General features: G+C 62.2%; 2 protein-coding genes across 3 annotated transcripts; both read right to left on the bottom strand.

Moving 5' to 3' along the window:
* Nucleotides 1-320: 320 nt before the first annotated feature.
* LOC308053394 (uncharacterized protein) lies at nucleotides 321-9,091 on the bottom strand (the record flags this gene model as incomplete). The annotated part of the gene is made up of 10 exons (XM_080364244.1): nucleotides 321-335; nucleotides 446-568; nucleotides 649-780; nucleotides 855-1,001; nucleotides 2,025-2,108; nucleotides 2,189-2,274; nucleotides 2,357-2,587; nucleotides 3,178-5,932; nucleotides 6,008-7,479; nucleotides 9,022-9,091. 10 exons carry the CDS (start codon nucleotides 9,089-9,091, stop codon nucleotides 321-323), a joined length of 5,115 nt encoding a protein of 1,704 aa, XP_080220370.1.
* Nucleotides 9,092-10,540: 1,449 nt separating this feature from the next.
* Nucleotides 10,541-23,068, bottom strand: TBRG4 (transforming growth factor beta regulator 4). Of its 2 annotated transcripts, XM_080340516.1 has the most exons (11): nucleotides 23,008-23,068; nucleotides 21,431-21,910; nucleotides 18,997-19,314; nucleotides 18,160-18,331; nucleotides 16,629-16,786; nucleotides 16,177-16,287; nucleotides 15,150-15,294; nucleotides 13,363-13,605; nucleotides 12,565-12,676; nucleotides 11,892-12,006; nucleotides 10,541-10,705 (listed from the first exon to the last, which is right to left on the bottom strand). In XM_080340516.1, the coding sequence occupies exons 2-11, from the start codon at nucleotides 21,854-21,856 to the stop codon at nucleotides 10,604-10,606; spliced, it is 1,902 nt and encodes a 633-aa protein (XP_080196642.1). In that variant the 5' UTR covers nucleotides 21,857-21,910; nucleotides 23,008-23,068; the 3' UTR covers nucleotides 10,541-10,603. The 2 variants fall into 2 exon arrangements, 1 of the variants encoding a protein (XP_080196642.1); XR_013921904.1 differs by lacking the exon at nucleotides 10,541-10,705 and having other exon boundaries at nucleotides 11,894-12,006; nucleotides 12,565-12,737.
* Between the last annotated feature and the right edge of the window lie 1,612 nt (nucleotides 23,069-24,680).

Below are 24,680 nucleotides of genomic sequence, written 5' to 3'. Positions count from 1 at the left end.
GCATCGCCGAGCCCTCACACCCCCCAAAACCTCCAAGTCGGGGCCTCCGCAGCCCCATCACAGTGACACCCACCCCCCAATATCACTATTGGAAATTAGGGAGGTCCAAACCCCCCCAAGAAACAGAATATGGAGCCCAGAGCCCCCCCAAAAAATCACCATGTGCAGAGCCCGTGTGCAATCAAGTGATACATGAGGCTGTTTATTGAGCATTACAGACGTGGAAGAGGAGAATGGGGGGGGCCAAGGGAAGGATTTTGGGGTGGGGGGAGTAACTGTGCATCTATACATGGGGAGGGGGGCCAGGACACCCCCGGCCGCTACATGGTCAGCTCCTGCGAGAGAGAGCAGAGCGTCAGGGTGCACCCCAAAACGGGGGGTGTGCACCCCTAGATCACACCAGGGGCTCTGGGGGGGGTCACCATGAGTTGGGGGGGGGACTCACCATGATGGCGTTGACGATGTCGTTGTTGTTGTGCCGAAGCGCCCGCACGGCTTTGGGCCGCGAGACGTTGGCCTGGGCCATCACCAGCTCGATGTCCCGCACCTCCAGCCCCGTCTCGTCCACCTGCCAGGGGAGGGGACATCGCTGTCACCCCCCCGTGGCACCCAGTGTCCCAGGGACACGCAGGGTGGGGGGACACCCACCTCCTCCTCCTCCTCGCTCTCCTCCTTGATGGTGAGGGTGGGCGCCGTCTCGGTGATGAGGGGCGAGTGCTCCATCGGCACCTTGAACTTCTCCGCCGCCGCTTTGTGCACTTGTTGTGACAAATCCTCGATCTGCGGGGACACCGGGTCACCCTCCTGTCCCCACGGACCCCCCCCCACCCCAAATCTGTGTGTTGTCCCCCCACCTTGGCTTCCCCGAAGACGATGTAGATGTCGGACGCGGGGCTCTTGAAGACGTCGGGTTTGGTGATGACGAAGAGGATGTTCTTGGACTTGCGGATGGTGATGCGGGTGACGCCGTGGATCTGCCGCAGCCCCAGCTTGGACATGGCCTGGGGGGGACACACAGGGGTGACCCCATGTCCCCCCCCGGGGGTCACAACACCCAGAGCAGCCAAACAGGGGGTGCAACCCCCAAACAACACCCCAAACCCCCGGGATGTCAAAACCAGGGATGTGGGACAATTATCGCCCAGCACAGCTAGGCTGAGCCCCCCAAAAAAGAGGGGACCCACATCAACCCCCCCCACCCCCCAGTGCTTGGACACCCCAGCATGACCCAGAGACCCCCAAAACCTCAGACCTACCCCCGCCAAGCCCATCGTACCGCCCAAGCCCTGGGATGGAGATGCCATGGGGGATCCCCAGAATCCCCCAGGGACCCCCGATGCCCATGGGGGACCCACAGACCCGCTCAGGGACACCCAATACTTATGGGGGGCCCTCAGCTCCCCCAGGGAACCCCCAGCCCTATGGGGGACCCCCAGACCTGCTCAGCAACCCTGAATCCTTATGGGGGACCCCTAACCTCATTCAAGGAGCTCCAATCCCTAGGGGGTACCCTCAGTCCCCCCTCCAGGGAGCCCCCCAGCCCTACGAGGGACCCCCAGACCCACTCAGGGACCCCCAATACCGCTCAGGGACCCCCAATCCCTATGAAGGAACCCCAGCCCCCCCGAGGGAGCCCCCAGCCCTATGGGGGACCCCCAGACGCACTTGGGGACCCCCAATGCCCATGAGAGGCCCCCAGCCCCAGTCAGGGACCCCCAACACCCATTGGAGGCCTCCAGCACCACTCAGGGACCCCCAACCCCTATGAGGGAACCCCAGCCCTAGAGGGGACCCCCAATCCTTATGGGGGACCCCTAGACCCACTTGAGGACCCCCAATGCCCACAAGAGGCCCCCAGCCCCAGTCAGGGACCCTCAATCCCTATTAGGGACCCTCAGTCCCTCCCCAGGGACCCCCAGCACCACCCAGGGACACCCCAATCCTTATGTGGGACCCCAAGCCCCCTCCAGAGCCCCCCAACTCCCACAGGGGACCCCCATTTCCCCGGGGGGGACCCATCCCACCTTCCTGGCCTTCTTCTCGCTGCGGCTCTGCTTGGCCTTGCTAACCGTCTCCTCCCCGGTGCCCAGCGAGTGGGTGAGCGGCGCCTGCCCAAAATTGGGGGGTGAGACCTGGGGGGGGTCCCCATCACCCCACTGCCCCCCCAGCTCAAAAATAACCCCCCAACCTGTGTCTGTGCCGGTGGCTCCGAGCCCTCGGGCTCCTCCAGCTCGGGGATGGACTCGTCGTTACTCTCAGACTCGTTACACGACCCTGCGGCCAAGCAGAGGGGGGATTGAGAGGGGCCCCCCAAAAACACATGGGGGGGGTTGGGGGAAGTGTGTCCCTCTCTCACCTTTGTGGTTGGCCTGGCAGCCCCGGGGGGCCGGGGGGGCCTTGTCGGGGCGCAGGGCGATGCCGGCGGCTTCTCGCAGGCGCTGGATTTCGGGGTGCGGGGGGGCCGGGGCCTCCCCCTCGCTGGAGGAGCTGGAGTCCGAGTGGGGGGACCCCCGGGGGGCGCCCCGGCTGCCCGGCCCTGCCTGCCGGCCCCCCGGCTCCGCAGGCTTCTGCAGGGAGGGCTGGGGGGCTGCACGGGGGTCAATGGGGGACTGAGATGGTGGGGACCCCCAAAATCATCCCCAGGGTTCAACCCAGCCTGGACTCCCCCCCCAGCACCCAGCAGTTGGTGACTGCCCCTATGGTGAGGGGGATGAGCAGATGTCCCCCCCAAATCACCCTGCAGTGTTGAATCCCAGCTGGGACCCCCAGAAGGGACCCCCCAGCACCCAGCAGTGGGTGACTGCCCCTATGGTGGGGGGGATGAGTAGATGTCCCCCAAAAATCACCCTGCAGTGTTGAATCCCACCTGGTCACCCTGTCACCCACCTGGGACCCCCCAGAAGGGACCCCCCAGCACCCACCAGTGATGGTCCCACACGATACCCCATGGTGTGTGTGGGGGGGAGGCTGAGCTGGTGGTGCCCCCCAAAAATCCCCCCCCAGGGTCAAACCCAGGCCGGTCACCACTGTCACCCCCAAGGGGACCCACCAGGAGGTCCCACCCGCCCTGTGACACCCCATGGTGGCGGGGCTGAACCAGCGATGTCCCCCCAAAGTCCCCCCCACCCCACGGTGATTTGGGGGCTGTGGGGTGTGATTTTGAGGGGGGTCTCTTACCCTCGAGGTGCTTCCTGGAGGGCGGCGGGACAGCCGGCCGCTCTTGGCTGGGGGGGAGCCCTGAGGTGTCGGGGGGGCCGCGGGCCGGGCGCGGTGCCGATGGCGACGGGGGTGACAGCGGTGACGAGGCGGCGGCGACAGGAGGCACTTGGCTGACTTTGGGGGGCACGGGGGGTTCCTGGGGGGCTGGTGGCTCCGGGGGGGCCTCTGGTTGAGCATCCCCACCCTGGTTGGTGGCCAGTGGGGGCTGGGGGCCCGATCCTGCCCCTTCCATGGCCTCTTCTTCCTCCAAGGCCTCACTGGGGGGGCCACTGTCACCCGGGACTTTGGCATCAGTGTCCCCAGCCTGGGCTGGTGGTTCAGCGCTTGGGGGTTTTTGGGGGGCCAGGGGGGGCTCCTCTACCCCCCCATCACCCTGCGGGGGCTCCGCCAGCACCTGGGGAGCCCTGTGGGGGTGGCGGGGGGGCGGCAGGTCCCCGAAGGAGCCCTGTAACATGGCGCTGACCTGCTGCCGGGCCCCCCCCTCGCTCCCCACCAAGGCACCGGGTGTTTGGAGCAGTTCGAGGGGCTGCGGGGGGGTCCCCACGTACACCTCCCGCTCCGAGGCCGTGAAGAGCGCGGGGGGCGCGGGGGGCGGCGGGGGGCGCGGGCACAGGGCCAGGCAGCGCCCGCCGGCGCCTTCATCCTCCTCATCCTCGTTGGGGGGCCGGGGGGGCCCCGGCGCCTCCCCCGCGCTGTCCTCGGGCGCCGTGAAGAAGCTGGAGTCGGTGCGGGAGCGCGACGTGTCCAGCAGCTCCGGGGACGAGTCCTCGGACGAGGCGGTGGCCGCGTCCCACTCCTCGGGGGCTTCAGTGACACCCACCGGGGGCCCCTGGGGCGTGGGACACGCGGGTGGCTCCGGGGACTCACCATCCGAGGTCACCCCGTGTGCTGGATCCTCGGTGGTGACACCGGGTGGCACCGGGGCTGTGGCGGCAGCATCCGGCTCATCTGATGTGGATGTCACCAACGATGGCGGGTCAGGGTCGGTGACCGCGGTGCCCGGCTCGTCTGGCCGGCTGGATGTCACCAATGGTGCCAGATTGGTGGCCACGGTGTCCAACGGGCTGGATGTCACCAGGTCCACGGTGTCCAATGGGCTGGATGTCACTGATGCCACCAGGTCCATGGCCACGGTGTCCAACGGGCCAGATGTCATCGATAGCACCAGGTCAGTGGCCACGGCGTCCAATAGACCAGATGTCACCACTTGTGCCAGGCCAGCGGCTGTAGTGTCCAATGGGCTGGATGTCACCAGGTTGGTGGCCATGGTGTCCAATGGTCCGGATGTCGCCAGGTTGGTGGCTACAGCGTCCAATGGGCTGGATGTCACCAGGTTGGTAGCCATTGTGTCCAACGGTCCAGATGTCACCAGGTCGGTGGCCACGGTGTCCAATGGGCTAGATGTCACCTGGTCAGTGGTCACAGCATCCAATGGGCCGGATGTCCCCTGGCCAGTGGTCACAGTGTCCAACGGGCCGGATGTCACCAGGCTGGTGGCCATGGTGTCTGGTGGGCTGGATGTGACCATGTTGGTGGCCACAGTGTCCAAGAGACTGGATGTCACTGATGTAACCAGCTCAGGGCCAGGGACCACAGTGTCCAGCTCATCTGCTGGGCTTGGTGTCACCAATGGTGCCAGGTTGGTGGCTGCAGTGTCCAACGGGCTGGATGTCACTGGTGGCACCAGGTTGGTGGTCGTGGTGTCCAACAGGCTGGATGTCACTGGTGTCACCAGTGTGGGGGCAGTGACCACAGTGTCCGGCTCATCTGGCAGGCTGGGTGTCACCACTGGTGCCAAGTTGGTGGCTGCGGTGTCCGGCGGGCTGGATGTCACCAGGTCAGGGTTGGTGACCATGGTGTCGGGCTCATCTGGTGGGCTGGGTGTCACCAATGCCACCGGGTCAGTGGCCACAGTGTCCAACGGGCTGGGTGTCACCAGGTCAGGGTTGGTGACCATGGTGTCGGGCTCATCTGGTGGGCTGGGTGTCACCAACGCCACCGGGTCAGTGGCCACAGTGTCCAACAGGCCAGGTGTCACCAGGTCAGGGTCAGTGACCACGGTGTCGGGCTCGTCTGGTGGGCTGGGTGTCACTGACGGCACCAGGTCAGTGGCCACAGCATCTATCTGGGTGGGTGTCACCAATGACACTGGCTCAGTGGTCGCAGTGTCTGGTGGGCTGGGTGTCACTGATGGCACCAGGTCAGTGGCCACAGCATCTGGCAGGGTGGGTGTCACCGATGGCACTGGCTCAGTGGTCACGGTGTCCGGTGGGCTGGGTGTCACCAACGGCACCAGGTCGGTGGTCACGGTGTCCGGTGGGCTGGGTGTCACCAACGGCACCAGGTCGGTGGTCACGGTGTCCGGTGGGCTGGGTGTCACCGATGGCACCAGGCCGGTGGTCACGGTGTCCGGTGGGCTGGGTGTCACCAACGGCACCAGGTCGGTGGTCACGGTGTCCGGTGGGCTGGGTGTCACCAACGGCACCAGGTTGGTGGTCACGGTGTCCGGTGGGCTGGGTGTCACCAGTGGCACAGGGCCAGGGTCAGTGGCCACCATGTCCAGCTCATCGTGGCCATCGGCGGCTGCTGGCTCGGCGCTCCCCGCTCTCACCGTGCCAGGCTCGTGGTCGCTGTCACCATCATCATCCCCATCACTCCCAGGGCCACCCTGGGGCTCCCCGTTGGCCGGTGCCATGTCACTGTCCCCTGCCAGCCCATCAGCTGGGGGGTCCCTGTGCTCCCCGGCACAGAGGCCACGGGGCTGGTGGACACCAGGATCATCCTTCACCATCATCGCTGGCTCCTCCGGGAGCTGGGGGGGCTCGGGCAGGGGACAAACCCCTGGGACATCGGGCTCCAGGGCTGAGGCCTCCAGCTCTGAGGAGGAGGAGGAGGTGACGAAGGTCTCACCATCCGGCTCCACCGCAGAGGGCACCGGGGGGGTCTCGCTGCCGTCCTGCTCCGGCGTCCCCAGCTCCATCCGCTCGGCACCAAGGTTCCCACCGGTGTCATCGCCGCTGTCCCCCTCACCGAAATCCCCCTCACCGCGTCCCTCGGTCCCCGCCGGCTCCTCGCCGGGGCGGTGCGGCGGTGACCCCTCCGGCGCGGTGCCGGCGTGAAGGTGGAGCTCGATGCCTCCATCCCCAGGGCCGCAGGAGGCGGCGTGGCCCCCGTCGGCGCCCATGGCATGCCGCTCGGTGCCGTACAGCCGCTCGTCCTCCTCCCCGTCGTACGCGGCCGAGTCGGAGGAGGCCGAGGTGTCGTCGCGGAAGGCGAAGGACTCGTCCACCCCCTCGGTGATGGAGGTTTCGGACAGCGAGCGCAGGAAGGAGGCCGAGGTGCTGCCGCCTTCTTCTTCTTCTTCTTCTTCCTCCTCATCATCTTCATCCTCCCCGTCGTCGTGCCGGCCGGGGAGGGGCAGGGGCGCCGCGCCGGGCAGCCGTGGGGCGATCTCCACCGCCTCGGCCTGGAACAGCAGGCTGCCGCGGAACGGCAGCAGCGCCGCCGGGATCAGCCCCTCGCCGCCCCACTCCTCATCCTCATCCTCCTCCGGCGTCTGCCCGTCGTCATCATCATCATCCTCCTCCTCCTCATCCCGCAGCGAGGCGAAGGGCCCGTCGTCCTCGTCATCGGGAGACGGCGGGGTGAAGGCGGGGGGCTCATCCAAGCCGGGGGGCAGCGCGGCCATGACGTCGGCGTCGGCCGCCATGGCCATGGCTTCGGCCTCGGCCGCCAGGTTGGGGGAGCAGGACGGGGAGGTGCTGGCGGTCCCCGAGGAGCCCCAGCTGCCCCCCTCGGCCGTCATGTAGGAGCCCGACGGGGACGTGGGGGGGGAGCACAGCCCCTCGCTCTCCCCGTCCGTCTGCTCTTCGTGGGGGGGCGGCAGCCGGGACCCCCCGATGCGCACGGGGGTGGAGGGGGCGGTGAAGAAGAGGTCGGGGTCCAGGTTTGGGGGGACGGGGGGTCTCCCTGGGGGGGGTTCGGCCGTTTGGTGGGGCGGGGGGTCTTTGGTGGGAGCGGGGAAGGGACAAGGCACGGCGGGCGGGGGGGGCCCCCCCCGCAGCTCGGGGGCATTTGGGGGACACGTCTCCTCGCCCATGACGATGCGGGTGTCCAGGGGGTCCGCGGGCGGGGGGGGCCTGCAGGGGTCCCCGGGGGGGGTGGCGGCGGGGGGGCCGGGGTCACAACTGGCCCCCTCGGGTTGCGGACGAGCCTCCTCCTTGGCGGGCATCGGCGGGGGCACCGCGGCTGCCGGGGGGGCTGCGGAGAGAGGGGAGACCCCCCCTCAGTGCCATGGGCCCCCCAGGGCCACCCCATGGTGGGGAGGGGACAGCCAGGGGGATGTCACCCAGCCAGCCCAGAGCCCCCCAGAAAGGGTGGGGAAATAGGGTGACACCCCCCCAGAGGATTAAGTGACACCAGGGGTGACACTAACACCCCCCTCCCCTCCAGCCCCTCGCTGGGGGCACAAAGATGCAGCTGCATTAAGGGGGGGCAGAATAGACCCAGGTGTCCCCCCTTATAGAAGGGTGACCCCCCACATCTCCCCCCACAGCAAAGCCCAAGCCCCCCTTGCAGTAGCCACCCATAGACAGAGCTGGGGGGGTCTCAGCCCCTCATTACCCACACTAGGGGGGGAATACAGCCCCCTTCCCACTCCAAAACCTCCTTGGGGGACCCCCCACGTTACCTGGGCCCCCCAGGGGCAGGTCCATGGGGCAGAAAGAGGCAGGACCCACCAGGACCCGCTTCCAACACCAAACCCAGCAGAGCCCCACCGCCCCCCCGGGGGCTTTAAATAGGGGTGGGGGGGATGCAGGGGGGGGGTGGGGCAAGGCCGCAGAGGCTGCTGGGAAGGGGGTGGGGCCTCACCTGAGTATTTAACATGGGGGGGGGTCTCGTCCCCCTTCCAAATGCGGGGTGGGGGGAGGTAATGTTTCAGGTCTCCCCTGGGAACTGGGGGCTTTTAAAGGGTTAATTTGGTGGTCCCTGGGGCTGTGCCCCCCCCCCCCTCAGCACCCTGTTGGGCGACCTCGTTCTGCCTCACAGCGAGGGGGGGTCGCTGGGCTCCCTTTAACTCTGCCTTTCCAGGCTGGGACCCCCCCCAATCCGTCCCCCCGGTTGTTTTGGGGTCCCGCAGCTCCCACCTGGGGATGGGGGGAAGGCCCTGACCCCCCCCTTGCACAAACCGAACCCTCACCCCATTTCTGGATGAGCCGCAGCCACTAGACCCCCAGACCCGGCTCCCCGGGGGGAAACTGAGGCACGGGGAGGGGGTGACACCGGCATGGGAGGGGGGACAGCAGGGCCACTCCCGGCACGTCCCGGCTGCCCCCAGCCCCTCGGGCGGTGGCAGGGAGCCCTCGGGGACACCTGCGCAGGGTGACCTTGGGCCATGACTCTGCACCGCCCTGTGCCTCAGTTTCCCCACCCGGTGATCCCGGGCGGGGGGGTGATGCTTGGAGAGGGGGAGGGGGTGTCCAAAACATACCCACATCCCCCCACCCCGTTCCTACCGGGGCCTCAGGATGCGGGGGGCACAACCCAGGGTGGGGGACCGCGGCGGGGGGCGAGTGTCCCCAATAGGGGTGTCCACAAAGTCACCTCCTGCCTCGCACCGGGGCGACCGGAGCCCCGCGGCCGCGCTACCTGCGACCACGGCCGGTGCGGCGTCCTCCTTTCAACCCGTTCCGGCCCTCCGGCCTCCACCCTCCACCGCGCATCCCTCCATCCTCCATCCCTGCATCCCGCATCCCTCCCGCTCCATCTCGCATCCTCCATCCGAACCTCCCCCGGCCTCACCTGCCTCCGCTCCCTCCGGAATCCCGTTTTCCTTCTCCAGCCCCTGGTTTGTCACCGCTGTCCCCGGCATGGCGCTGGCAGAGCAGCCCGGCCGGGCCCGGCCTGGGCGGCCGCTGCCCCCCCCGGTTCCCCCCCCGCCGCTCCGGCAGCCGCGGCTGGAGCGGGACGAAAGCGGCTGCGCCCGGAGCCGCGGAGCGTTAACGGGGGGGCTGGGCCGGGGGGGCCGGCGGCGGGATCAGCCCCGTCATCCCAGATGATGTCAGCAGGATTTTTTCTGTCTCCCCGGCGGGGTGTGTGCCAGGCACTGCGGCGCGGGAGATGCGCTTGCATCAGCTCCGGTGGGGGACACACACACACATCTACACCCCCCCGGCCTCAGTTTCCCCAGGCGACGTGGGATTGATGAGCACAGGGATGAAGCGGGTCGGGGTTGTCCCCAAAAAGGGGGGCTGAGCATCCTGGGTGTGACCAGAGCCCTCCCGAAAGCAGCTGCGAGTGGTGATGACTGATGTACAGGGGGGTTGTGACCCTGGTGTCCCCACCCTGGGTACCACTAGGGATGCAGGATGGGTGCCGGCGTGGTCGCCATGGGAACGGCCCTTCTCCTCCTCTCGTCTCCGTGGTGATGGCGAGGAGGGTGAGGATGGCTCCTTGGCAATGAGTGTGGGGGGGTGAGACCCCCCTCTTGGGCTGGGGACGGACAGACAGACAGGACACCCTGTCCCAGTCGGGGATGTGCCACCCTCTGCCCAGACCCCCGCGCGCCAAAGGATGCTGGGGGGAAACTGAGGCACAGCCTTGGCGCAGGGATCGGTGCCGGGCACAGAGTGAGGCTGGCACCCGGCGGGGTGCTGGCTGGCACCCCGGGCACGGTGACGCTGGTGACACTGGTGCCAGGAGCAGCCCTGAGCTGTGACTCAGCAGCTCCCAGCACCACCGCAGGCACAGGGTTAGGGGGGGACCAGCCTTTCCCCCCCAAGCAGAGGGGCTGGTGGCGATGACCAGCAGTGTCCCCAGGGCCAGATGGCCGCTAATCCGTCCCCAAAGCCCTCCCTGGCAGCTGCGTCACAGCACTGAAGGTTTTCCTGACCCACCTTGAGGTGCACGTGCCCTGGGGGACACAGGGAACACTGTGGGTGCCTGTTGGGGTGCAGGGGACAAGCTGTGGGGACACTGGGGCAGGATGTGGGGCTAGATCGAACACCCTGGGGGGCTGGGACCCTCCTGTCCCCACCGCGGGGGTCCCGCTCAGCGCAGCATTTGTCCCCACCCGTCCCCCCTTGTCACACTGCGCAGCCGCCTGGGGACAAAGCCCCGCTAACAAAACAAAACGGGAATAAAAGAGACTGGGACAGCTCTTAATCCTAAAGCCTGGCTTAAGCCGAGCTGAGCTGCAGCTGTGGCGAGGGGGGTCCCGCTGAGCATCACCACAGAGCCACCTCCCACCCCAAAGAAAACACAAAGCAACGTGTCAACCAGCACGGACACCCCCAAACCGCAGCACTGTACAGGGCGCGTTTATTCAAGCACGTGTCTGATGCAGCGCAGCGGTGCCGGAGCCACCGGGCAGCGCGGTGCCGGTTTAACTCGCCATGTCTTTGGCCATGACCTTGTGCAGCTTGTCCCTGAGGTAGGCAGTGCGCTGCCGCTCCAGCTTCAGCTCCAGGAACTCGTAGTGAGGAACCTGCAACGGGGCGGGGGGGAAGAGGAGATGCCATCAGAGACGCACCACGAGTCCTGCGTTCGGTCCCCGAGGAGCCGCCATCACCTATTTTGAGCGTATGGGGATGAGCGAGGGCACCACCCCCATGGAGGGGCCGAAACTCTGACAATTCAGCACCGAAACCCGTTCAATTTTTCATGCGAGATGCAGAGGACGTGCCGTCCTCCCCCCCGCAGCACCCGCTCCGTGCGAGGCAGCTGAAATGTTTATTTAAGAGAATTTTGGGGTGAGGAGGGGACACACGCAGCCTCAGGAGCCCGGCGCTCGCTGACGGCTCCAGCGCTGTTCAAACCCCGGCGCCGGGATGCTGTTCCCTGGCAGAGAGGGAGCGGATTTATCGGGGGGATCCCGCCGCCCACTCCTGCCTCTATATTTAGCAGGCAGGAGGCTGAAGCTGCAGGGAGCGGCGTTTCCATCCTCCTCCTCCTCCCTGAGCCTCCCCAGCCAGCGCCGTGAAGCTCAAACCTCGCTCGGCGTCGACCTCAAAGCGCAGCAGCGGGCGTGGGGTGACAATGACACTGCTGGGGGGTGACACGTGGCCCCGAAGGAGCTGCGCTTCGGTGCACAGGACATGCTGCCGGCCCGGAGAGCTATAATTACCTCCAGGAGGCTCAATAATGCATGAGCCGCCGGCGCACAGGGCTCCGGCGCTGGGGATCAGCGGCTTAAGCCCTTGTCTGGCGTCCCCTGCGATTAGCGGCCCCCCCGGCACCTCCGCGCTGGGGGTCACGGTGGATAATCCCGATGTGAGCTCTGGGTGACCCGGGCTGGGCGCGGGACCCAGAGCCGGCAGGAAAAGGTGAGCAAAGCGAGAGGGAAGGTGGTGTCCCCCCAAAAACGTGTTTGCTCCTCCATCTCCTCGGAATTTGAGACCCCACGGCTACTGGCAAGTGATAGGATGAGAGGAAACGGCCTCAAGTTGTGCCAGGGGAGGTTGAGGTTGGAAATTTGGGATAATTTCTTCCCCAAAGGGCTGTGGGGCATTGGAACAGGCTGCCCAGGGCAGTGCTGGAGTCACCATCCCTGGAGGGCTGGACAGACGGACATGAGGTTCTCAGGACATGGGGCAGTGCTGGAGTGGGTTATGGTTGGACTCGATGACCTTCAGGGGCTTTTCCAACCCAAACCGCCCCACGGTTCTACTCACGTCCACCACGAGGAACCCGGCCGCCTGCACGTGCCGCCGGGCCATGGCGTAGCGGCCCAGCAGCTCCTTGCTCCTGTTGCTGAAATTGGGGAACTCCCAGCGCAGGAAGGCGACCCTAGGGGCGCAGAGGGGACGGGAGGACGTGAGACCCACAGAGAATCCGGCAGCACCCCATTCCTGATGGGAGCCGCGGCACAAGGGGCAGCTCCAGCTCTGCCTGTCGCCACAAATGTGTCACACTAGAGCCATTCTCCCACCTCGGAGCCACCATAGAAGCCCCAGGACAGCCGCTCAAACCCAATTTATCCTTTTTTCCAGGCAGGGAGGAGGCAGCTCAGTCCTCAGAGCCCCACAGGCAGCTGGGGCTCTTTTTGGGGAGAAAAGCAACGCCATGACCAGCACCTGGACCTCTCCCCTCCTGCTCAGGGCAGCCGAAGCTCCAAAATGTCACCTGGGGGGGCTGGCACAGCCCTGCCCCAATTTCTGTCCTGTGCCCACCCCCGTCCTGCCCCCAAACAAGTGGGGACGCAGCTGGACACACGCTGGCAGCCCCACAGGCCACCCGGTGTGGTGACCTGCGGATCCTTGACACCACCAAGGCAGAGCCTTCCTCCTCCTCCTCTTCCTCCTCCCCCCAGGAGCTGCGGGGGGTCACAGCCGAGCCCAGACCCACCTCCTGGCACCCGGCGGCAGAGGCTTCGTCCCCTCCGCATGGAGCAGATGGGGAGCAGCAAAGTCCTTCACGGGGAGGGGTTTATTTTCACTGGTCACCACCATCTCGGCATCTGCGGGGAGAGGAGGGAAGACGAGGGCTCCCGAGAGCTGCTCGTGCTGTGTCCCCCGAGGCTGGTGACATAAAACACGCGATGTCCCGCCATTCCCCTCCCAAAAATGCCGCTGTCACTGGCGCTGTGAGCAGCTCGGCACACCCGGCTGGGGTACAACATCCTCCCCGCACCGCCAAGGGCAGAGTTGGCTTCCCGAGTGTCTCCTCGGGATGTGTCTGTGGCGTGATCTGACCCCCTGGTGTCCCATGGGGAGGGGACGTGGGGCATGTGGACCGCAGAACTCGCTGTGGCAGCCGGTTGGCCGGTCCCCGCCACGGAGAAGGGCAGGGACCGAATTTGACAGGGCTGCAGGGAGCTGGGGGAGCCGGGGGGGCTGCAAGAGCGGCTGGGAGGGCAGAGCCAGGAGCCTTTTCCAGCCTCGGGGCTGCGTGGCAGCAGGAAAAGGGTTTTTCTCCCACACCTGCTGCCCAAAACCCACCCTGGGCAGTGTTTGTGCTCTAATTTCAGAGCCGAATTGTGGGAGGAGACTGGGGGAAGGCAGAGCAGCTGTGGTGAGGAGGCCGAGAGGCTGAAGGATAAGAGAGGACAAACCCCGGTCGTGCAACCCCAGCCCTAAAATCCAGCTCCCTCCAGCAAGAAAAGCCCGACGAGGTCCCGCGTTGCCGGGGAGGGGACACGCTCACCGATGTGCCAACCGTAGAGAGTGCGGACGTCGAAGCGCCCGTTGTCCTGGCTTCCCAGCAGCCCCGTCAGCGCCTCGCGCAGGCAGCTCTGCAGCTGGGTCACCCTCTCGCTGGCCGGCGGCGCGGTGCTCAGCAGCTCCGGCGGCAGGAACGGGCCCTTGTAGTCAGGGTTTTCCAGCTTGGCAGCGGCGTTGATGTGGATGAGCTTGAGCTGCAAGTTCTGGGCCTTGAGGGACTGATCACCTGGTGGGAGGAGAGGAGCGGAGATGAAGACGTGGCCCAACGAGGGGTCTGGACCTTCATCTTCTGGTGTAGCCAGAGTCCTCACTCTGCTCCCCCAGGATACGGATTCCTCACGGCCAAACGCTGGTGTTCCCGCTGCTGAGTGCTTGCAGGGAACAACTATGAGCTGGATGAGCCCAATAGGGTCCTTGTTCAGCGGGAACAGCCCCACTGGAGAATCACACAATCGTAGTGGAGAATCACACAATCGTTTGGGTTGGAAAAGACCCCCAAGATCATCAAGTCCACCCCTTCCCCCACCCCAGCACTGCCCCATGTCCTGAGAACCTCATGTCCGTCTGTCCAGCCCTCCAGGGATGGTGACTCCAGCACTGCCCTGGGCAGCCTGTTCCAATGCCCCACAGCCCTTTGGGGAAGAAATTGTTCCCAGATCCAACCTCAACCTCCCCTGGTGTAACCTGAGACTGTTTCCTCTCGTCCTGGCGCTTGTTCCTGGGGAGAAGAGCCCGACCCCCATTGCTCCAACATTCCTGTGTCTACAGTGTGACTTTATCCCTGGGTCCCCACGGGACGGGACACGGGAACCACGGACGGCAGAAGTTGCTGTGGCAGCCGGTTGGCCGGTCCCCACCACGGGTGAGGCAGGGACCGAATTTGACAGGGCTGCACATCCCTAGAGGTCACTTTTTAGGAAACACCAAGCTCTCCCATCAATTCTTGAGGTTTTAGAAGCAGCACATGGACTGTGCGGTAACAGAGCAGCAAGTCGTGCCTTGGGGAACACGATTTCCATGACAAAGCTGGAAACACATCACCCTGTTCGGGTTCAACACCTCCTGGTGTAGCTGCCCTGGGCTGCCTTTGCTCAGGTACCCAGTTCCCTCCCAGTTAACAACCCCTTAACCCAAATTTAGATGGTTCACGTTTGGTATCCCCACTGCCTGCTCCAGCTCTGAGCTCTGTCGTTCGACAGCAGCTGAACGTGAGCCAGCGTGTGCCCAAGAGGTCAAGAGGCCACCAGCATCCTGGCTTATGTCAGGAATAGTGTGGCCAGCAGGACTAGAGAAGTGATTGTGCCAATGTGCTGGGCACTGTGGAAGCCAAACCTTGAATCCGGGGGCAGTTTTGGGCCCCTCACACCAAGAAAGGCCTTGAGGTGCTGGAGCGAGTGGAGAGAAGGGAATGGAGCTGGTGAGGGGCTGGAGCACAAGTGTGATGGAGCGGCTGAGGGACCTGGGGGTTCAGCTGGAGAACAGGAGCTGAGGGGAGACAGGGACACAAAGAAACGGCCTCAAGTTGCGCCAGGGGAGGTTGAGGTTGGATCTGGGAACAATTTCTTCCCCAAAGGGCTGTGGGGCATTGGAACAGGCTGCCCAGGGCAGTGCTGGAGTCACCATCCCTGGAGGGCTGGACAGACAGACATGAGGTTCTCAGGATATGGGGCAGTGCTGAGGTGGGAGAACTCGATGATTTTACAGTTCTTTTCCAAGCAAAACGAGTCTGTGATTCAGGTCCCCGTCCCCCAGCACACACACCCGCCTCACCTCGGATGTGAGCATGGAACTCGGGCGCCAGCACTCGCTGCAGGTAGGGCGCCCTGGCCTGCTGCAGCACGCACAGCGACCACACCAGCTCCGTCAGCATCTGCGGCTCCAGGCTCCCCAGCTGGCCCTGCAGCTCCTCGTGCACCTGCAGAGAGGGAAACCGAACAGCTCAGCACCGATACCTCGATACTGCATCAAACACGCAGCTCAAGGGAGCCCCGAAGCGTTACGCTGCGTCTGATTGCGTTGTCTCCTCTCCAGCAGCGCTTCTCCCCGGGGTTATTCAGAGGAGAGATTTGAAGATGGCTCTGAGCTGACCCTGCAGCTCCTGAGAGGTCTGGAGGTGATAAATTCTTCAGGATCCGCAACTAAAACCTGCTCTAAACAGAGCCAGAGGGGTCTGGGGCTGTATCATAGAATCATAGAACCGTTTGGTTGGAATGGACACTCAAGATCAGTGAGTCCAACGGTATCCGTGGTGTCAGGGGGTGCAGGAATCACAGCAAGAGCCCAGAGCTCTGCACCCCGCAGGGGTTTCTCCTCTTAAGCCTGGAGAACTTTCCTGCAAAGCCTCAACACTGAGTAATTTTGCACTTGCTGCAAAATCCCCCTTCGCAGTGACCACAATGAATGCTGGTGGAGGGAGTCCACAGGTATTGCGGGACCAAAGGCTTGGCTGGGAGAGCCGCACGGCTCCATGTGTGCCTGTCAACACCCACAGCCTCGTTAGGAGGAGTTAATTATGGCAGCTGGAGCTCAGGAGGGCATGTGAATACCCACATGCTCCTTATGTCCAGTAGAAAACAAGCCTGTGGGGACTCAAGATGCTCACAGACTAACTGGGAAGCACAGTGCAGGTTTTTAAGCCTGGCCTGAGCTCTAGGCTCACCCTTCCCAATCGTCACGTCATTTAAACCTGGCTCAAGTCACGCCGTACCTGCTTTTGCATGGGGATGTGCCAGATCTGTGGCCTTCCCGCTGAGCAGGGAGGGAGGAAAGGTGACGAAAACAAGAGGAGGAAGGTTACCATGTTGAAGAAATCCTCGCTTCCGCTGGGCTGGAAGTTCAGGCGGGCGAAAGACAGGATGATACCGCAGAGATGGGCGACCGACAGTTGCTTGGGGTTGTCCAGGGCATACTGGGGGTAAAACCAGAGGTTTAGGTCTGTCCTAAATAAGTACAGGCAGGAAAAGATTGAAAACGTCAGCCAAGGAAGCGGTCAGTCCCACAGCAAGGTGGGAAAACAGGAGGGAAAGATCTTTTAGTGCTTCCCTGTGATTTTGTCCCGGCACGAGGGAAAGCTGCGAGGGGAAGCAGAGCTCTGCCACGCTCCCGCTCGCCCAGTACGGAAAAATAAACCGGGGCAGAGCTGGGAAGGCGCCTGGGGAGACAAACCGCTTCCACCTGCGAACTGGGGTGGATCCCAGTCACACTGGTGCCCGCTGGGGCTTCCTCGCCCGCCCTGAATTCCCTCCTCACCTGTGCGATGGCCTCAAAGAGCGGCAGGCTGAGCCACTTGAGGAGGGCGAAGGAGCGGGTGCAGCGCGTCACCTCCACGGGCGCCATGGCGGGGACGTGGGGCTGCAGGTCGCTGGCGATCTTCTGGAAGACCTGGGGCTGGTGGAAATTCAGTTTTCCTTAAAGGAGCAAAGAGAAAGCGGCAGCCGCTTACACGGGAGCCGTGTCTGCACGGGTGGTGGCACAAGGGAGAGGTCCAAGCCGTTTTTTAGGAGAAGAGGTGGCTTGGAGAGTGATTCTTCCTCCCCTGGTGGCTTTGGTCACGTCCCTTCTGCTCAGACCAATCTCTGCCGCACCCACCAGCTCGCAATCTCAGTGACAACTCAGCTCCAGCCTCTATCCGGTGCCGGGAGCAGATTTTAGCGCTGGTTTCTCCATCTGCTCCGGCCAGAAGAGCCCTGAACTCGCTGACTCTACTGCGAACCCTCATACTGGCTGAGGAACAGCCGAAAAACAACCAACACCTGGCAGCACCAAACCCCAGAGGGACCCAGGTCAGTACGGAGCAGCCAGGAGGGGACAGTCCCCATGAGAGGGACACAAGGGGGGTCTCAGACCAGTATCAACCAGTTCAAACCATCCCGATGCGGCAGGAACCAGCATCGAAGTGAAACGTGGGCGCAGTGTGACACTATTCCAGCCAAAAGGTCCCCACCGCAGCAGCTACGGCGCTGCCGGAGCCGCTCTCGCTCCCAAACCACGTCCAGACGCCGTCGTTATCACCTTTGTTGGTTTTAAGGCTGGGGAACTGGATTAGCTGGGCTGATCTCTGCACATATATCATCTATATCATATATAACGTTCAGTTGCTCTTCCTGCCTCCGGACAAAGCGGCTGGTGCAAATTTGGAAGCCGTGGCATGGAACATCCACCAAATTCATTCCAGCTTCATCAACCTCACAGCAAACAAACCTATAATATCATCAAGATAAGCACAAGCTCCCTCTGAGGCCACGTCTACCGGGGTTATTTCTTTATTTTTGAAAGTGTAGCCAACCCGGAGAACTTCCTGGCCCTGGAGATGGCCAGAAGAGCCGTTGCCACCACCAGAACCTGGACAATCAGCTGGAGAAGAGGTCTCCTGGCTTTGTTCCCACTTATCTGGCTTCCCACCGGCTGCCCACAGCAAGGAGACAGGAATACACAACATCGCGTGGAAAGAGGAGCCAGAGAAGTAAGGATCGTAAAGCAAATTATCAATTAGTGCCGCTCTGCTGTTAAAAGAGTGTGAATTTAGCACGCAGCAGCTCTCAAATGATCATGAACTTGTTACTGGGACATCTTGGCTGGGAAGAAACTGGTAACTTTAGCGCCACTGTCCCCAAGTGAACACTTTGGTTGTGCCCAGGGGTCCCTTCTGAGCTGCGTTTTGCAAGAGACTGGGGGTCCCCCAAAAAAGCACAGCTACAGGAGGAGGCAAGAGGTGATTTGGGGTCAGTTTGGGGGCTCTTCAGCACCCCAACCACCCTCCCACCGCGAGTTCCCTCCTCACCGTAGGCAAAAACGAGGTCAAGCAGGACGCTGAGGCTGAGCTCGGCGTGTTTCTGCAGGAGGTGGTAGGACAGGGCTCGGAGCAGCGGCACGCAGCGCCGGTTCTGGTAGGCCAGAGCCAGCAGGATTTTCCGGGTCTCATCAGGGTTGAAGTGTTCAGCGAGTTCCAGAGCCTGTCACGAAAAGATTTGAGTAGGGATGTAAAAGCATGAAAACAAGTGTAAATTTGGGCTTGATCTGGAGTGGGATGCTACAGCTGACTGGGATGGGGACCGGTGAGTGTTTAGCACGGAGCGAGGTGAAGCAGAAATAAATCAGCACCGGTGTGGCCAGCGGGACCAGGGCAGTGAGCTTCCCTGTGCTGGGACCTGGGGAGGCCAAACCTCAAATCCTGGGGGCAGTTTTGGGCCCCTCACACCAAGAAAGGCCTTGAGGTGCTGGAGCGAGTGGAGAGAAGGGAACGGAGCTGGTGAGGGGCTGGAGCACAAGTGTGATGGAGACTGAGGGACCTGGGGGTTCAGCTGGAGAACAGGAGCTGAGGGGAGACAGAGACACAAAGAAACGGCCTCAAGTTGCGCCAGGGGAGGTTGAGGTTGGATCTGGGGAACAGTTTCTTCCCCAAAGGGCTGTGGGGCATTGGAACAGGCTGCCCAGGGCAGTGCTGGAGTTACCATCCCTGGAGGGCTGGACAGACGGACATGAGGTTCTCAGGACATGGGGCAGGGACAGGGATGGGGGAACGGTTGAACTCTATGATCTTGAGGAGTTTTCCCAACCAAAATGATCCTGTGATTCTATGAAACCCTCTTCCCACCTGAAGGGACAACCCAAGCCCTACCTTATCCTCCAGCCGGTCCATCAGCGCTGGGGAGACGTGCCCGACTTTGCCCATCAGCGTCACCACCGTTCGGGTCCCCTCCAGCTCTGTCCAACGCAGCTCCAGCTTCTTGATGACTTCGTTGAGCAGCTTGTTGTCCTTCCCCTGTTTGATGGCCAGGAACTCGGCCAGGGACGCCAGCTGGCGGAAGGTGAGGCGCCGCAGCCGCCACAGCACCTCCTGCTCCACCGACTGCATCTCCCGCCTGCTGCCGGGCACCCCCAGGGAGTAGAGGCTCTTCAGGAGGTTCACCAGGGTGTTGTTCCACACCTGTGAGATCTGGCCAGCGGAAAGAAAGAAGGCAAAGGTGTTTAGAAGAGAGTATTTGTAGAATCACAGAATTATTTTGGTTGCAAGAGGTGTCAGGATCATGGAGTCCAAGCAATGGCACAGCCCCATGTCCTGAGAACCTCATGTCCGTCTGTCCAGCCCTCCAGGGCTGGTGACTCCAGCACTGCCCTGGGCAGCCTGTTCCAATGCCCCACAGCCCTTTGGGGAAGAAATTGTTCCCCAGATCCAACCTCAACCTCCTCTGGTGCAACTTGAGGCCGTTTCTTTGTGTCCCTGTCTCCCCTCAGCTCCTGTTCTCCAGACGCTCCACAACATGAGACTTCTGCTCCTCCACACGGTCAAATACAACCTGGAGCGACGTGGTGAGGCAAAGAAACCCCAATGTCAAAGCCGTGGACAATCCGCCTCGAGAAATAACCACCCGCTGCTTACAGAGCTGCCATCCGGGCTGGGAAACTCTCCCTGTCTCAGAGAAGAAAGTTAAAGAGATTTGCTACTGGCTGGGCGAAATAATTAATCAGACTTGACCCTTCTCTGCAGGCATTTGAGCTTCTTTGGGGCTGGTAAAGCAAAGAGCAGTGGGAACGGCTGAGAAATTCGCAGCAGAAATTTGAGGGTCTCAGAGGGAAATGCCACAGGGGCTCCGATTCGCCTCAGCACCCTGCATCAGGTCAGATTTATCCTAAAAGCTCCGATTTCTCCCCAGTGCCTCTGAAAGGAGCCTGGGCACGAATCCCAGCGGCTGCTGGGAGCTCCAGGACTCGCCAAGTCCCACATCGCACCTTTCTCTGCTTATTTTCCCACCAACGCGAGGCAGAACTCGCGGTTTTCCACCAGCAATCGGATGCTGAAGGAGCTGAAAGCTGGAAAACCATCAGGAAACGCCCGACACCTCTTTATTTCCAGCCCGAACTTCCCCAGCTGCGCGGCGCCACCGTCCTGCAGCCCTATGAAGCAGTTCCAGGCTGAAAAGCCCATTTCCATAAAACCAACCCCAAACTTCAGCACAACGACGGGCTCTGCAGAAAGAAAAACCGCACACGGATCCCAGCGCCTGCGGGACGACATCCCAACGTTATAAAAATGATCTGAGGAAGCAGGAGCTGCTTCTCGGAGTGAGAAGTGAGGCAGCACTGCGAGACGCTGAATTTCGGGCAGGAGGGACCAGGTGGGTTTGGTCAATTAAAGGGTTTAACTCTCTGGCCTGTCCAAATTCCAGCACTTCCAGCAGCAATAACGGCTGGACCCGACAATCTTGAGGGTCTCTTCTAATCAAAATGATCCTGAAACAGTCTGAAAAATTCACAGCTGGAAAAGCAAGAAGAGCTCATGATTCACCCCTAATTATTCCAAAAGTCACAAGGAGAACCAGGCTGCTCCGTCGCCCTTTTCACTCCTTCATGTGTCCACATCTCACCTCACAGCCTGTTAAAAGCCCTTTCCCTCACCACTGTCCCAGCCCATGCCTCACGTACCGTTCAAAACCCCCGGCTCATCGACGCAAGAGCATTTCAAGACTATTAATTGGAGGTTTTTGCACCAAAGGACATTTGCAGCCCTACAACAACCTCTTATGTTCAGTTATGTCTGACTGCAGCTGCACTAGCAGCTCGTTGGAGAAGGAGAATGGTGTTTGCAGGCAGTTCGCTCACTTTACGTCCCTAAATCCTCCCTCAGGGTGGTTTCCTACACTTGGGTGGCGCTGCTTCATGTCTCACAGCGCCCAGCCCGGTGGGGATCCCTTCCCCAGGGACACCGGATCCTCCGATCTGTCGTGACGGTGACTTGGGATTGTGCAGATGAGCAGGAACAGTGACTTTCACTCCAAATACAGCAGCGTGGGAGGGTTTGTGGGACAAATCGCTCCCCTCTGCACTCCTCAGGCAGGTTTCAGGGAACAGAAACTACAGATCAGAAGAAATACAAACCGTCTGATGAACACTCCTACCTCTCCTGATCCCCTCAATTTCATTTTCCACTTTGAAAAGCCAAATCCAAACCCTAAACAAGCAGCCGGCAACACTGGTTCAATCCCAGGAGCACCGGCCGCTTCCCACCTCGTGTTCTTCCCCCTAAAATCTCCTGCAGCTGGGAAGGAACTCACCTGCGAATCCATGATGCCAATGAGCTGCTGGAATCGCTCATCTCGCACAATATTCTCCGTTTCCAGCTTTTTTTCCGAAGCAAGACGGGAAATTTGAGTGATGATGAGGGACGCCTGGTTGCTGTTAAGCTCGTGGAGTTCGCTCAGCTGGAAAAGTTCCTGAGGGCTCGTGGCGGTTTCGATCAGGTCCCCGATCACTTTGTACTCCGGGTTTCTACCGTCATCCACCTGCTCCTTGACCGAAAATCCGTCTGCCCAGTCGGGAGGACTTGAGGTGTGAAATAAAGCGAAAGGTGTTTGGGGCAGAGCTCTGGGCATCGGCACCTTCCCGGGTGGCGCCAGCAGAGCGGCCGTGGCGGCCGAGGGAGCGGAGACGAAGGCGGCGAAGTGTCGCCAGCAGCAGCGTCGCACCAAGCGGGCGGCCATGGCGGGCGGACGGGAGGGTAAATGGCTGGAGGTCAGTGCAGCATTTCAGGGACGCTATGGAAGGAAAAAAGAATCATTTTGGTTGGAAAAGAACTGTAAAGTTGAGTTCAAGTGTTTCCCCACCCCCGGCACTGCCCCATGTCCTGAGAACCTCATGTCCGTCTGTCCAGCCCTCCAGGGATGGTGACTCCAGCACTGCCCTGGGCAGCCTGTTCCAATGCCCCACAGCCCTTTGGGGAAGAAATTGTTCCCACATCCAACCTCAACCTCCCCTGGCGCAACTTGAGGCCGTTTCTTTGTGTCCCTGTCTCCCCTCAGCTCCTGTTCTCCAGCTGAACCCCCCAGGTCCCTCAGTCTCCATCACACTTGTGCTCCAGCCCCTCACCAGCTCCGTTCCCTTCTCTCCACTCGCTCCAGCACCTCAAGGCCTTTCTTGGTGCAAGGGGCCCCAAACTGCCCCCAGGATTTGCGGAGTGGGATGATTTCAGAGATAAAAAGGCGGAGGCGGCTGAGTTCTGGTAGTGCTTGTGAGGAACAGATCGATTTGAGCAGCAATATAGGATGTGAAGAGGCAATAAAAGCGTTTTGGCCATCAATCGGTGAAACGCCGTCGTGGAAGAGGCCGCGCAGGTTTTGCTGAGCTGTCAGATCCCCTCCGGAGCTGCCAAACTCCACCACGGCCTCCCGAGGCAGCCCAGAGCCGCCCCAGAGCGACCAGCAGCGGGTCTGGAGCCTCCAGCGCCTCCACAGCCCCGGCTGCGCTCGGCCTGAGCTCAGGACCAGCCCCATCTCCCCCTCCCTGGGCTCACCCCCCAGCCCTCAGAGCCCCAGAGCCGGGCCCACGGGGCGCTGAGAAGAAACAACGCGTGGGGTGAACGCGGCCGGCAGCTCCCCGCGATATTTCCTCTCAGAATGCCCCGATCCTCCTCAGAAACCCCGGGCCGGGCCCACCTCCCAAGGCCATTTCCCCTCAGCGCCCCCCGGGCCGGCCCGCGCTTCCCGGGATGTTTCTTCTCAGAACCCCGCCGGCTCCCCCCAGCGCCCCCTCCCTGGCTGGTTCCCCCCAGCGCCCCCTCCCTGGCTGGTTCCCCGCGGGCCCCGCCCGACCGCCGGCCCGCTCCCCTCACACCGCTCCCGCCACCGGGCCTGACCTCGGCCACACACCGGCCCGCCTCACAGCCGGCGGCTCAGCGCGATGGCGTCACACACCACGAACACTCCGCATTGGCAGCGAGCCGGCGCAGTCTAATTACGTCACCGCAGTTCGGCGAGCGCCGATTGGCTTAGAGAGCGAGACTTCCTGTGCGGGCAGTGAAGGCGGCGTGGACGCCATGATGCGTCTGCCATTGCCAGTCGAGGCCTTCCCGGCGCTCTGGCGCTTTCCCTGCGGCCCCGCTGGGGCTGGAGCGCGGTGGGCGCTCCTACGCGAGCCCGGGGATCCGGCTGGGCCTGCCAGGCCGCTGTGAGGATATGGGGAGGAGCCCGGGGCGGCCGTATCCCCCCGGGTCTTCTCCATCCTCAGCCGCCCCCGAGGGCGTCCGGCTGCGTGAGGGAGGAATCAACCCCCGTCCCTGGGGAGGGACCCGCCGAGACCGCAGGGAGGTTGGAACGGGGAAATAAACGTAATTGCAGAGTCAGTTGTACTGTTAATTCTTTATTGACAGCGCTGGGCAGCTCAGGGGGTACATATGTTTTTATATAATCCTGATTCTAAGTTATAGCTTTGGGTTTGTATCTGTGTGTAAGATTTGTGCTTCACAGAGTCCCAGAGAGTCAGGGATGGAAGGACCTGGAAACTCATCCAGTGCAATCCCCCCATGGAGCAGGAACACCCAGATGAGGTTACACAGGAAGGTGTCCAGGCGGGTTGGAATGTCTGCACGGAAGGAGACTCCACAACCCCCTGGGCAGCCTGGGCCAGGCTCTGACACCCTCACCCCAAACAAGTTGCTTCTCATATTCAAGTGGAACCTCCTGTGTTCCAGTTTGCACCCATTGCCCCTTGTCCTGTCCCTGGTTGTCACCAGCAGAGCCTGGCTCCATCCTCCTGACACTGGCCCTTTCCATATTGATCCCCAGCAATGAGTGCCCCCTCAGTGTCCTCTTCCCCAGCTCCAGAGCCCCAGCTCCCTCAGCCTTTCCTCACACGGGAGATGCTCCACTCCCTGCAGCATCTTGGTGGCTGCGCTGGACTCTCTGCAGCAGTTCCCTGTCCTGCTGGAACTGAGGGGCCACAGCTGGACACAAGATTCCAGGTGTGGTCTCCCCAGGGCAGAGCAGAGGGGCAGGAGAACCTCTCTGACCTACTGACCACCCCCTTCTAACCCACCCCAGGTCCCATTGGCTTCCTGGCCACAAGGGCCCAGTGCTGGCTCATGGTCACCCTGCTGTCCCCAGGACCCCCAGCTCCCTTTAATTACAGTTTGTATCTGGGTAGGATTTGTGCTTTCAACCATATTATGATAAGACACCCATGTTGTTGCTTGTTAAGCATATTTGGGAGGGATCTGTGTTTTGTATCCTGCAATTGATCATGAACTCACAAAACACAGCAGCAGGACACAGAATCCTTGGGAGCAGAACTCACACCGGACAAGGAGGGCAATAAATAACTCAAGCTATGGAGATGTTGCTTATTCTATAGATACGTTGCTCAGTGTTGCCAAACTAACGAGCTCACAAACAAACTGCGCCTGCTCAGCGACTTGCCAATGAAAGGTCAATTAGCGAACAAGTGATGAGGAGGATAAATAACCCCTGGAGAGGAAGTAACGACTACCAAAGAGCAATCACAGCACCGATGGAGGGTCACGAGGTGACAGCA

Source organism: Nesoenas mayeri (assembly GCF_963082525.1).
Source record: "Nesoenas mayeri genome assembly, chromosome: 2".
Lineage (NCBI taxonomy): Eukaryota > Metazoa > Chordata > Aves > Columbiformes > Columbidae > Nesoenas > Nesoenas mayeri.
The sequence above is the reverse complement of the archived record's forward strand: the minus strand, read 5'-3'. Positions and strand labels throughout refer to the sequence as shown.